The following is a 13,560-nucleotide window of genomic DNA, read 5'->3' as shown; positions in this document are numbered from 1 at the left end:
CCTTGATACAGCCAGAGAAGGGCAGTCAGGCTCTACCTATCCCTATAGATTGTGAGATTATGGACAGGGAGTGACTGTAAAGGGGTGAAGGGTTTATCTTCTTCCATCATAAGGGGATCCTCCTCTTCTTGGTGAAGAAGTGTAGGTGTGCTGTTGTCTACAGCCTTGCTCATTCACTTCTTTACAAATGGTAGAATACAACATACAGTCAGGGCTAAAAGAACTAGGATTATTAATACTGTTACCCCTATCTGGGTGAGCGCCCTTTGCCACCCACTCATCCAGCTAATATATATATATATATATATATATATATATATATATATATATATATATATATTGGGGTCTGTGATACCTGAGTTCTTCTTCAACTCCAATGACAGATCTTCTAATTTGTATGTCTAAGGCCATCCGGTTCTGGAATGTCATGTAGGTAGTGGGGACTAACTGGTCAGCAATTCCCTGAAGGGCATCCCTAGTGTAATTCACAAATCTCTGTTGGTTATAGTATATGTAGTAAATGCAATCTACATTCTTGTTAACAGTTATTATGGGGATCAAAGACTCAAAACCAGATTTTACCTGGTACCTGGCTTTGAATTCATCAGGGACCTACCTTGGGACCCCTATGGCATCTATGTACACATGTTGGTCAAATGGACAAGGTACTATGTCACAGTAATCAAAGGTAAAGGTGGCCACATGTGTGCATGAAGAGTTATACCAAAATGTAATTATGCTATCATTTTTTGAGATGGTGGGTAGATGCCTGGTCTTCAGCCACATTAGTTTGAAGCAGTCGTGGGGTGGCAAGTCAGAACTCGCCTCCTCCTCCATTCCCCCCTCGAGAAGTGGAAGGAGGGTGGAAGGGTTTAGTGTTCGACTACATAAGAGAGTAATGTTGTCCGGTAGAAGGAGGGAGCATTGGAGTCTCAAGTGTCTGGCAATGGACAGATGTTTCGGCTGGATCTGGTTTAGTATGGCAGCAATGTCATGGGGAGCAAGCAGAATGAGGAAGTGTCCAAGGACCAAGTCCGAAGTTTTGTCAAGCAAGGCTTGTGCAGCAAAGACAGCTCGTAGACACGATGAGCCTCCTCTTGCTACCGCATCCAGCCGACAGGAATAATATCCTATGGGGCGTAGGCAGTTGCCGTGTGATTGGGGGAATACACTTGCAGCATGTCCCAGATGTTCGGATACAAAGAGCTTGAAAGTTTTGTCTTTGTCTGGTAGCCCTAGTGCCAGGGCAGAAGAGATTGCGCTTAAGGGCCTCAAAGTTTGATATTGCTTTGAGAGACATCTGGAAGGGGGTCTGATTTCAGAGCATCATACAAGGGTTGCATCAGGAGGGAGGCTTCTGGAATCCATGCTCTGCAGTAGGAAATTAGTCCAGGGAGGGCATGAAGGGGCTTCTGGTCTTGTAGCCTTGATGTGCCAGGTAGCACAGTAGAATTTCTGAAGTGGTTTCCGTGACAGGGGAGCTCCAAGTTTCAACTGCACCATGACTGGTGGCAACTTTAAGTATCCTACATCCTCAGCTTCTATGGACCATAGACAATCTGGATTCTTCTATGCACATTAGCAGAGGGATGGAACACAGTGCAGAAGTGTCCTTAATACCCAGTGGAGAAGAGACAGTAACAGATCCATCTTTAGAGAAGACAATGGAAACTTGAAGTCTAGACAGTACATCTGCTCCCAAGAGATTAAGTGGATAGGTGGAAGAGACATCTTGGATACTAGTGGCTTGGTCGGCCCTCACTCAAGCTCTCTCACTCATTCTGTTCCTTCACCGCAGAATCGGAGGATGGATCCATGGGGGAGTATGGGCAACTAATGGGTTAATAGCCCTCCTCCACTGCTCCGTCCTACACAGGAACCCAAAGGGTGGGGCTGATAGAGCTGCATACACTGTGCATGCAGAGTTAGGACATGACATTACCCCTGTCGCCCCTTGCACCAAGAAGCCTTAACAGCTGAGCTAACCCTCAGGGGTCTCTCACACCGTCAACCCCGAGCCACACTTGTTGCACGGTCGGACAAAGTTGTCGGAAAATCTGATCGTTCGGAACGTGATGACGTTCATTCATTACGACGGGACTACGTTCAGGCTAGTAGCCAATAGCTTTGGTCTCAAAGTCCGATCGGATCATGTTGTCAGAAAATTTTATATCCAGCTCTCAAACTTTGTTGGTCTGACATTCCAATGGAAAAAGTCCGATGGAGCCCACACACGGTCGGATTATCCGACAACACGGTTCGATCGGACATTTTCCGTTGGAATTTCCGACCGTGTGTACAAGGGCTTCAAGACATCTTAGTGGCTGGAATACAGGAATAATGAAGGAACTTGATGCTTGAAGCTTGGTTGTCGCTTGTTCTCTCTTACTTCTTCACAGCTTCAGGGCGTAGTCGGTAGGATGCAGAAGCAACTATACTATATAATTAAGTAAGGAGTTGCATAGAATAATGTGTACACGTAAGAAAATAGGCATTTTTCTAATTATAAGCATATATAAAAATTGTAACTTAAATAAAAAGTCCACTTTTCATATATAGCAGCGCGTGCACACTTTTCCCAAAAAGTGAGTTAATCAAAGTTCTGTTCAGTGTCCAGAAAAGAAGGTGCTTGGTCTATCCGTTCCTATTGTGATTTAGGTACAGCTTCCACCATGTAGTTCACCACTTGTGGAATACAAACGATCCCCCTTTTGGGAACGAGCCTCGTTCTTCTTCCTGTACTGGTCAGTTCTGTTTGCAGTATCGGGTTCACTGCGCTTTGCAGCCAGCTGAAGACACTGGGACTTTCGGAGACATCTAAATCATTGACAATGCCATAATGGATCTCACCTCACAGAGGAACAGTGATGTCTGCAGGAGGGTAAAAGTCTTGACTTGGTCTTTGTTATGAAATACTGCAGGTGATGTATGGCCAATGCAGATGAGAAAACCGAATTCCAATAAGGGAGACATCTAGTGGCCAAAGATGGATGGTGTAAAGGCAGTGTAAAGGCTTATGATTTCAAGTGTTCGGTGAGTGCATACCCAAAGGGGGATCGTTTGTATTCCACATGTCTTTTGGTGAATGCTGATACCGCTCACTTACAATTCTAAGGGCAAATAATATGAGAACACATTAAAAACCTGGTGCAGTCAATACTGGTTAACCAAATGTGATGCCAGAGGGGTCCTTACCCCTCTTCACTGGCCAGAAAATTGAGCCGAGCCAAGTGTTTGCATTCATGTGACAGCCATACATGCTGGTGTTTGATAACAGTCTAAAGGTCTGATTCTCATCCAATATCTATAAAAAATTTAAAACTATCATGCAACACTTTCTGTACTGACTTATTGCTAAATTGTGAGAGATCTCTTCAAGGGAACATTTTTATTGCTTATACAGGGATAGCTGCCCATCTAGCACTCGGAACCACACTTTTTCTCAGGTACGAAGGCTTGATCTTGCACACAGGCCCACTGCTTTCAGAAAATGCCCCTGACCTGAGCTCATCATCACATACAAGCACATGGGCTGAATGCAAAAGGTGGATCAGTGGGAATGAGTGTGCCAGGACAGGTAGATGTGTCTCATCTCTGCTTCCTTGCACCACTCTGCATATCCCGCATATCATAGATGAGAAGAGGGCACAGCAGTGGCACAGATGAGTAGGAGGGTACAGTGGTGGGGCAGATCAGCAGGGGAGTTTAGCGTTGGGACAGAAGAGCAGGAGGGTACGATGGTGAGGCAGATGTGCAGGGGGTACAGTGGTGAAAAAGATAAGAAGGTGCAGGAATTGGGGCTGATCTGAGGACTGGAGGTACAGGACTTGGGGCTGATCTAAGGCATGAGAGTGCAGGATTTTAGTCACTATTACTCAAGTAGTTTACATTAGCATTTACTTTATAAAAAATCCTTTTCGTGATTGAGAGTGTGAAGTTAACATTTGTTGGTAGGTGTTAATGGACACTTGTCTGTTTACATTGGAAGCTCCATAGATGGCAATGGACAGCGCTGTGTCTTGGCCTAGGCTGATAAGGTCCAGGCCTAGGGTGGCACTTTGCGGGGGGTGGCAAAACAGCCCCCCCTTTCCCGAGTCCTTGCTCCCACAAAAAAAATTAGCCCTGTGGCCGGCGGCTTGCTGTAGCGCCACTGTTATTATGGGGCATCCTGGGCAGGGACTGGCGCCAGTTATGGGGCGTACTTGGCCAAAGGGAGCAGGGACTGGCAACCCCCATGAAGTGGCCGATGACTGACCAAATCCAGTCGCATTTAATGTGACTGCCTGAGCCGGGCCCTCTTGTTCCGCCCACCCTCCTCCGCAGCATCGTTACATATTATAACTTTCTTCCAGCCCAGAGGTGGATGAGGGGAACCCGCAGGCCAGCCAGGTAAGATTAAAATGTAATTGTAGACCCTTATTGGGGCAGTATCTAACAGGAAAGTATAGTTCTTCCCTATTAGATTTATTACATCAGAAAAGATGGGGAGCATTGCTATTTTCAGGGTCAAATTCTTCTGAATTTAAAATGAAACATTTGTCCATATTATTGGCAGCAGAGCCATAACAGTCCTACAATTTCCTACTGAAAATGTTCAATGTTTGGAATCCATCCATCCACAGTCCATTTAAATATTAACCACTTCAATACAGGGCATTTATACACCCTTATTGCCAATTTTTAGCTTTCAGCGCTCCTACACTTTGAATGCCAATTACTCAGTCATGCAACACTGTACCCAAATAAAGTTTTTATCCTTTTTTCAATACAAATAGAGCTTTCTTTTGGTGGTATTTAATCACCACTGGGTTTTGCAAATAAGTAATTTTTGTTGATAAATTTGGGCCAAAATTTATACTGCTACATGTCTTTGGTAAAAATAACCCAAATTAGTGGATATTATGTAGTCTCTGTGAAAGTTAGAGTCTACAAGCTGTGGTGCAAATCATTGAAAATTGATCACACCTGATGCACTGACGTGAGGCTCTGAATGACCCCTTTTTGAAAAGTAGACAATCAATGGTATTTAATAAGGGGCATGATGAGTTTTTTGAAGTTGTAATTTAAAAAAAAAAAAGTAAACGACTACAAGTTCCAGCATGAACTGTGCTCTGATATCCAAGGATGTGTCCTCCTCCCATGCCACCGAGGGTGTCAGTGTCCTCCCTTCTGCCAGCATATCTGCCGATTCCAAACTGTCCTCTCAGCAGTCACGATCTTTCGGCATCCATGCTGCTGGAGAACATACAGGGATTAGATGGGTGGAGCTAACTACTGGGCGCGAGAAGGAGGAAGTTAAATCCTTTCTTTTATAACCTAACCATTGCTTTAAACTGCTCCACAACTTCATCCCTGACCTGTCTGGTGTGTTCCTTGGCCTTCATGATGCTGTTTGTTCACTAAGGTTCTCCAATAAACCTCTGAGGGCTTCACAAAACAGCTGTATTTATACTGAGATTAAATTACACACAGATGGACTCTATTTACTAATTAGGTGACTTCTGAAGGCAATTGGTTGCACTAGATTTTAGTTAGGGATATCAGAGTAAAGGGGGCTAAATACAAATGCATGCCACACTTTTCAAATATTAATTTCTAAATAATTTTGAAAAGCATTTATCATTTTTCTTCCACTTCACAATTATGTGCCACTTTGTGTTGGTCTATCACATAAAATCCCAATAAAATACATTTACGTGTTTGGTTGTAACATGACAAAATGTGAAAAATTTCAAGGGGTGTGAATACTTTTTCAAGGCACTGTACATTACTTATATTGTAACATAATGAAAGCAGGATGTTCCCACAAACGATGGGCCACCAATTTGATACTGCCAAAATGGTGGACACATTTTGGCAGTATCCAATTGGTGATCCTTAGTTTCTGGATCTTTTGTGACTTACTGCATCAGCTCGTGTTGCCGCTACAGTCCCATCCTTGAGGGTTGTCTTATTTTCATATTTACTGTAGAGATGTTGGCAAGCATGAACTACTGCTGAGAACACTTTAGTATACAGTTAAAGCGGGAGTCCACCGGGACTCCACGTTTTTTTTTTTTTTTAAAAGCCAGCAGCTACAAATACTGCAGCTGCTGACTTTTAAAATAGTGACACTTACCTGTCCAGCGCGCCCGCGATGTCGGCACCCGAAGCCGATCTCTAGGTCGTCTGTCGGGTCCTGCCGCCGCCATCTTGGGTATGGGAATCAGGAAATGGAGCCTTTCGGCTTCATTTCCCGGTTCCCTACTGCGCATGCGCGAATCGCGCTGCGCAATAAGGACGCTCCCCGCTGCCTCTGGGATCTGTGTGTTTCCCAGCAGGCAGCGGGGCACTTGCGGGAAGGGGCGGGCACTTGCGGAAAGGGGCGTAAGTTACGCCCCTTTCCGCAGAGAGCTATCCCGGAAGTGGGTGCAGTTACCTGGATTATCCAGGTAACTGCACCCCCCTCCCCCCTGAAAGGTGCCGATTGTGGCACCGGAGGGGGGGAGGGTTCCGATGAGCGGAAGGTCCACTTTAGGGTGGACCTCCGCTTTAATGAGTTAGTCACTCTGAAACTACTACATCAATATGAAAGCTAGGCAATCAGCATCACCATAAGAAAAGGCAATGGCAGCCTGCATGTACAGTATGTGTGCTCATTGATGGAAATTCTACAATGAACAATCAACTTAATTCTCTGTAAATGATTAGAATCTGTACTTTTAAAGTTGTCATTGCAAGCCCAGGAGCCCGGAAGCTTTGTTTATGTTCAGACTGACTGCAGACAATATAGGGAGCAACATTTTTGCAGACCAGGACTAAAAACAAGGCAATGAGGATCCCAACCAAAGGCTCTCTTCTTTCCATATTTGACTGTTTGGAATCCTATGGGAAGGGAGAATGGACAAGGACATAGCCAGACATATGCAGACACGTCTTCATACAGTTTGTGGTCTGTTTCCCTAGTGATAGTATGGGTGCAGTACTTAGTACAAACTATCAGTCATGTGCACTGATAGTGCAGCAAAACGTAGAGGTAAAGGTTCATATTTGCACAGATGTTTGCTGCTCCTTGATACATATTAAAGGATACATTAAAGGACATATTTAATTTTAAAAGTACAGTTATCTAGACCAGACTTTATCTTCAAATGTTTACTTGACAGGTGTGCTTTAGGTGCCCTTGAGAGAGCATTTCAGAACAGATGAAGTGATTTTTTAAGATGTCTGGTAAATATCTCCTTTAAGCTCTTCTCTCACCGTATGTTTTAATTTTTGTGCTGCTTGTAGGATTAAAGGGCTCTCTGCAGAGGATGCAGCTGGAGTATGTGGATGTGGTGTTTGCAAACCGACCAGACAATAATACCCCAATGGAAGGTTAGTATGAGATGATTGATTCTGCTTTACAGACTTCTATCATCGGAATCAAGAAAATTAAATTCTGTTTATGAAGAATATGACGAATATAGGTCAGGCAGCTTGCCATAGATAAACCGTAAGACCACAATGCCTTTCTCATTATCAAATTTATTGAATGTAATAACAGCAAAATGATATCCATACTAGAAAGAGAGAAAAAGATATCAAGAGATCACTGCTCTATTTTCATTTGGTGACAGTGGAATTTATTTGTATGCGACCTCTGCAGAATGTTATTATCTCCGCTAGTACATATCGTATACTAGCTTTAATGAGGAAGAGTTATCTACTGTATGATCTTAGAATCTCTGCTACAACTTCAGCCATATCAGTATGAAATTATTTACAGAAATCATCTTTTTCATTACAAATAATTTTTAGGATTCATGTGCATGGACTTGTACTGGGTAAAAAACAGGCGTATTTTGGCACCTAGAAGTCCCCAGCCAGCCGCCTGTCAAATTCAATGACAGGCTAAAATATGCATCCACTGTATGCACATCCAAGTAGTCCTCATGTACAGGGCCGTATGCATACAGGGATGTGTCTGTGTTTTTTGGTTCAGAAAATGTGTCCCTGAACGCATATAGCCATGTAAGTACAAGGCTGCATATTTGTTTTGCTTTCATCTATCTAGCAAGGTTACTTTGTGGTATAAGCAAGGAAGTTGAGACCTCTGCAGTGTGTAAATGTGCTTTTACTATACAAAAATGTTGTATATTATTTTTTTATTATTATACAGGATTTATATAATGCCAACAGTTTAGGTTGCACTTTACAACTTGAGGGTAGACCGTACAAATACAATACACTTTAGTACAGTAGGAACCAGAGGGCCCTGCTCCTTAGAGCTTACAATCGAATGCCCTGTACACACGGTCGGAAATTCCAACGGAAAATGTCCGATCCGATTATATTGTCGGAAAATCCGATTGTGTGTGAGCTTTTTGCGCCAGAAATTCAGATGGAAAAAATTTGAGAGCAGGATCTCAAATTTTCCGACCAAAAAATCCTATCTGACTTTTTCCAATAGTTTGTAGAGAATTCCGATCGGACAAAGTGCCACGCATGCTCAGATAAAATTACGAGACCAAAGCTATTGGCTACTAGCCTCAATGTAGTCCCATCGTAACGAACGAACATCATCACGTTCTGAACAATCGAATTTTCCGATAACTTTGTCCGACCATGTGTATGCAACACCAGTTTAGAACTAAATCCGTCGGAAACAATCTGACGGATTTTGTGGTCGGAACGTCCGACCGTGTGTACAAGGCATAAGAGGGAAGGTCAAGAGATACAAGAGGTAATAACTGTGGGTGTTGTGCTGATTGAGAAGATAAATGTACAGTGGTTAGGTGGGGGCCAGATAGGCTTCTCTGAAGAGATGAGTTTTCAGGGATCGTCTGAAAGTGGATTAAGTAGGAGAAAATTGGACAGATTGGGGTAGAGCATTCCAGAGGATGGGAGAGGCTCTGGAGAAGTCCTGAAGGCGAGCATGCGGTGAGGTGACAAGGGAGTTTGAGAGCAGGAGGTCTTGGAAGGACCGAAGAGAACAATTAGGTTAGTATATTGAGACTGGGTTAATGATGCAGCTGGGGGCCAGGTTGTGGGTGGCTTTGTAAGTTATAGTTAGTATCTTGAATTTAATTTGGTAGCCGAGTGGCAGCCAATGGAGGGATTGGCAGAGGGGTATAGCAGATGCTGAGTGGTTTGTGAGGTGGATGAGCCTGGCAGCAGCATTCATGATGGACTGGAGTGGGGATAGCTTATTTAGAGGTAAGCCAATGAGGGGGGATTTGCAATATTTGAGGTGGGAGATGATCAGGGAGTGGATTAGAAGCTTTGTGGTGACATTGGTTAGAAAGGGGCACATCTTGGAGATGTTGTGGAGGTTGAGGCGGCAAATTTTGGATAGCGATAGGAAGTGGGGCTGAAAGATTCATTCAGAGTCCAGGATTATACCTAGAACCTTGGCGTGGGGGGACAAGTTGATAGTTGAGCCATTGATATTGACAGAAAAATCAGGAGAAGTGGCACCTGAGGGAGGAAATATCATGAGCTCGGTTTTGGATAGGTTGAGTTTGAGGAAGTCATGTCACATCCATGCTGATTTATCTGCTAGTAAGTTGGTAATGCGTGAGGAGACACATGGAGAGATCTGGGGGTTGGAGAGATAGATTTGGGTGTCATCAGCGTAGAGATTATATTTAAAGCCGTGGGGGGCAATCAACTGACCCAGGGAGGTGGTGTAGATTTAGAAAAGGAGAGGTCCAACAACAGAACCTTGGGTGGTGGGATAGGTAGGATGAGAACCAGCGAAGCGTACAGTCACGGAGACGAAAGGAGTGGAGTTTATTGAGGAGGAGCGGGTGGTCCACTGTGTCAAAGGCAGCAGAGAGATCCAGGAGAAGTAGTACAGAATAGTGTCCACTGGTTTTAGCCATTTGTAGATCATTTGAGAGTTTAAAGAGAGCAGTTTACGTGGAGTGTTGAGGGTGAAATCTGGACTTAAGGGGATCAAGAAGTTTATTCATGGTCAGATGGTCTTGCAAGAAGTTTGGAGGGGAAGACGAGTAAGGAGATGGAAGGTAGGTTGTTAAGATTGGTGGGGTCCAGTGAGGGCTTTTTAAGTATGGGGGTGACTAGCGCATGTTTTAGAGAGTTTGGGAAGATGCCACAAGACGGAGAGGTTGAAAATGTGAGTTAGAGAGTGTAGAATTGAGTCAGAGGGTAAGTGTAGCATTTGCAAGGGAGCAAGATCCAGGGGGCAGGTGGTTAGATGAGTGTTAGATAAAAGTTTAGCAACGTCATTAATAGTAGCAGAATTGAATGAGGGACGTAATGATTGTATCTGTGGACATGGGGTGTTGCATGGGGGAGGTTTTTGTGCAGCATTGGAGATCTCCTCATGAATTGTGTCAATCTTAGTTTTGAAGTGATTGGCGATCTCCTGGGCAGTGAGTGAGTTAGAGGGTGGAGGCAGTGGAGGACAGAGTAGAGTGTTTAAGGTAGAGAAGAGTTTATGTGGGCTGGATGGGAAGGTGTTAATGAGTGTGATAAAGTAGGTCTGTTTGGCAGTGTGGAGGCAGCAATAGTATTTTAGGAGGGAAGATTTATATTATGTGAAGTCTCCCTGGAACTCCTCCTATTCAGGTTACAGGTGGCCACACTTACGTTCTCTCTGATCCGGCTGCATCAGGCTCCTCTCCCCTTCGTGGTCACGCCCCCCCCCCCCCCCCCGGCTCCAAAGGCTAAGCTTCCCCTTTCATGTTTTAGTCCCCCTGGTGCCGATGGCTGAGCCTGAGCTGAACTGCCAGCCGGCCGGCAGTGGAAAGGTGAGGGCACTGGTGCGGGCTTAAAGAGCAGCCTGCCTTGGCCTCGCAAGCAAGGACATGCAGCCTGGTGGCCCCGGCCCACTGGGAAAATGCCTGGTTTTCCCTATGGCCAGTCCAGGCCTGACGGAGAGCACAGATAGGAGAAGACAAGGTCAAGGGTGTTGCCGTTGGAGTGAGTAGGAGCCTGTATCCATTGCTTCAGGTCAATCAATGAGGTTAGACTGAGAAGGTTAGAAGTAATAGCAGTGTTAATGTTAACAGGGATGTTGAAGTCACCGAGAATAATTGTGGGGAGAGAAAGTAGGGTAGCCAGCCAGAGAAGTCATCAAGGAAAGCGGATACTGTATGATGAAAAGGGGGGTATGAAGGGGGTATGTCTCAGAGTACTGGAGGTTTTATCAGTATATGAATGTAGAATGAGCAAGAGTTGAGCAAGAGTTGGTAGGAGCAGTAGTAGGAAGAGGACAGAAGGCAGGGTGATATGTATAAGCAGGGGGTTGGAGAAGAGGGGTGAAGGTAAGAAAGTTTGAGGAGAGAGGACACAAGTGTCAGAAGGAGTGCTAGAGAGCGCATGTTACAGAGTGGAAGGAGAGCTTAATAGAGAGACAGGGTCACCTGCAGTCTGTTAGGTGCTTTCCAGTGCAGTTTGCTATTAATGTTTGCTTTGTGCAATTGCTGAAATGCAGAGATTGAAGTGCATATCACTATTAGAAAGAATCACTTTGAGAAAGAAGCCTTAAGAATAGAAGCCCCTGCACCCCCTTAAAGAGGAAGTAAACCCTTCCAAACAACTTGGACCTATAGGTAAGCCTAGATTAAGGCTTACCTGTAGGTCCAAGCAATATCTCCTAAACCTATATGGTTTAGGAGATATTTGCCCGAAAATGGGCACCGCTGTCTACGGCGCATGCGCCGTAGACAGCGGCGCGCAGGCGCACTAAATGCGGCAAATCCAAGAATGGATTTGCCTAATTTGTCGACTTCCGTGCGCATGCGCGGGAGTGACGTCATTGCGGCTTCGCCGTATGGCAGCGGCGGAGCTGCGAGGCGCGACTCCCGTGCGCATGCGCGGGAGTGACGTCATCGCGGCTGCGCCGCTGTGATTCGTCGGAGCTGCGAGACGCCACCAGCAACATGGATGCGGCGGACTACAGGGGACAGCGGCGACTTCGCTGGCTCCTGTGTCAGGTAAGTGACACATAATGAGCTACTATGCGATGCATAGTAGTCCATTATGCTTTACCTTTGCAGGGAAAAAAAGAGGAAGTAAACCCATCAGGGTTTACTTCCTCTTTAAGGATGCTCAAATGTATACTGTTATAAGGGTGGGGTGGAAGTTCATTAATTAATCATGAGTGTATATAAGAATTCAAAAGTCCTGAATAGGTGTCCACTGCAGTACAACAATATCTCAGTCCATTGTTTCCCCAGGGCAGGGAACTGATGAAGTCAATCTGCCAGATCTCTGCAGGCCTCTCTCCCCTCCTAATTGACCCAGTGGACTACTTTTGCAATGGCCATTGTTGCACTTCCCCACACACTGAAAAGTTCCCTATTATGCCGCGTACACACGACTATCCGATCGTGTGTGGGCTGCAACGGACTTTTGATTCACCAAAGTCTGACGGACTTTAGAATATGGAACATGCTTCAAATTTTCCCGAAGGAACTCCGCCGGACCCGGTCCCCTTCGAAAACTCAGCTCGTGTGTATGCTACTCCGACGGACTAAAACCGATGCTAGGGCAGCTATTGGCTACTGGCTATGAACTTCCTTATTCGAGTCGGGTCGTACGTCATCACGTTCGAATCCGTCGGAGTTTAGTGTGATTGTGTGTGGCCAAGTCCGTTCAGCCGAAAAGTCTGTCAGAACTCCGTCGGAATTCCAGCAGAACTCCGACGGAACTCCTTTGGAAGTCTGTCGGACTTAAGTCCTCTCGTGTGTACGGGGCATTACAGTCTTTATAATCATCCATTCATTGGACTTCCACGTGGGCATTCAAGTCGTCAGTCCTTTAAAGACCGCCCAGCTGTCAGTGTAGATATTGACATGGTAAGAAGGATCCTCCATAGGAGTCATCACTACAGCTTTCAACTCTACATACTGACTGGACCCTCCAATTTTGGTCTCCTGCAAGACTGTGTCTGTACTTGGGTTATAGGTAGCTGCTGCCCATTTACGCCCAGGTGAGGAGACTATGGCTGAACCATCAGTAAACCACGCTGACTCTTTCTTGTCTTCTGACAGAGGCTCAAAGAGTGGAGCCTCTTCGATGACTGCAGCACAGGAATTTATTCTTCTGGCTGAGTGCTGGTAAAAGTAACAAGCCCTGCCAACTGTTTTGAAATGTCTCCCAGCTGCAATACACCCTCTTTCTTGAAGGTACCACTTCCATTTCATCAGTGTCTGGTTCTGGGCTACACCTGTCCTGGTGGTCAATCCATTATCTCTCACCCATCCTGCTATTGGTAATGCAGTATGTATGGTGACTGTGCCATTTCCTGTAATGGTTTCTGCATGTTGAAGTGCTGTGTAGGCCCCAAACAAAGAGTACTTCTCTAGGGACGTTTATCTCTTCTGTGCCCCTGTCGGTTGTTTGGACCAAAATCCAATGGGTACTGCTCTCAGTCCTTTCTTTTCATTTGGCTGCCACAGACTCCAGGATATGGTACCATCCTGCTCCACTACATCAAGCTGAAATGGTACTCCATTTCTCATGGGTCCCAATCCCTGATGCTGCAAAATGGCTTCTTTAGGAGCAAGGAAATTGGTCCGGTGCTCTGAACCGCATGAGAACTCAGTATTTCTCCTTGTGACATTGTAT

General features: G+C 45.2%; 1 protein-coding gene across 5 annotated transcripts in view; it reads left to right on the top strand.

Moving 5' to 3' along the window:
- KCNAB1 (potassium voltage-gated channel subfamily A regulatory beta subunit 1) overlaps positions 1–13,560 on the top strand; it is a 570,878-nt gene that overhangs the window by 459,261 nt on the left and 98,057 nt on the right. For 3 of the 5 annotated variants that reach the window (XM_077488103.1, XM_077488104.1, XM_077488105.1), the window contains exon 8: positions 7,270–7,356. The exons of the other annotated variants lie outside the window; for them this stretch is intronic. In XM_077488103.1, coding sequence (XP_077344229.1) covers positions 7,270–7,356 — 87 coding nt within the window. The remainder of the gene's footprint in view (positions 1–7,269; positions 7,357–13,560) is intronic. 5 annotated transcript variants of the gene reach the window in all.

Source organism: Lithobates pipiens, unplaced genomic scaffold (assembly GCF_037356315.1).
Source record: "Lithobates pipiens isolate NorthernLeopardFrog02 unplaced genomic scaffold, aLitPip1_a1.2 Scaffold_18, whole genome shotgun sequence".
Classification (NCBI taxonomy): Eukaryota; Metazoa; Chordata; class Amphibia; order Anura; family Ranidae; genus Lithobates; species Lithobates pipiens.
Note: the sequence above shows the minus strand (reverse complement) of the source record. Positions and strands in the feature narration are given on the sequence as shown.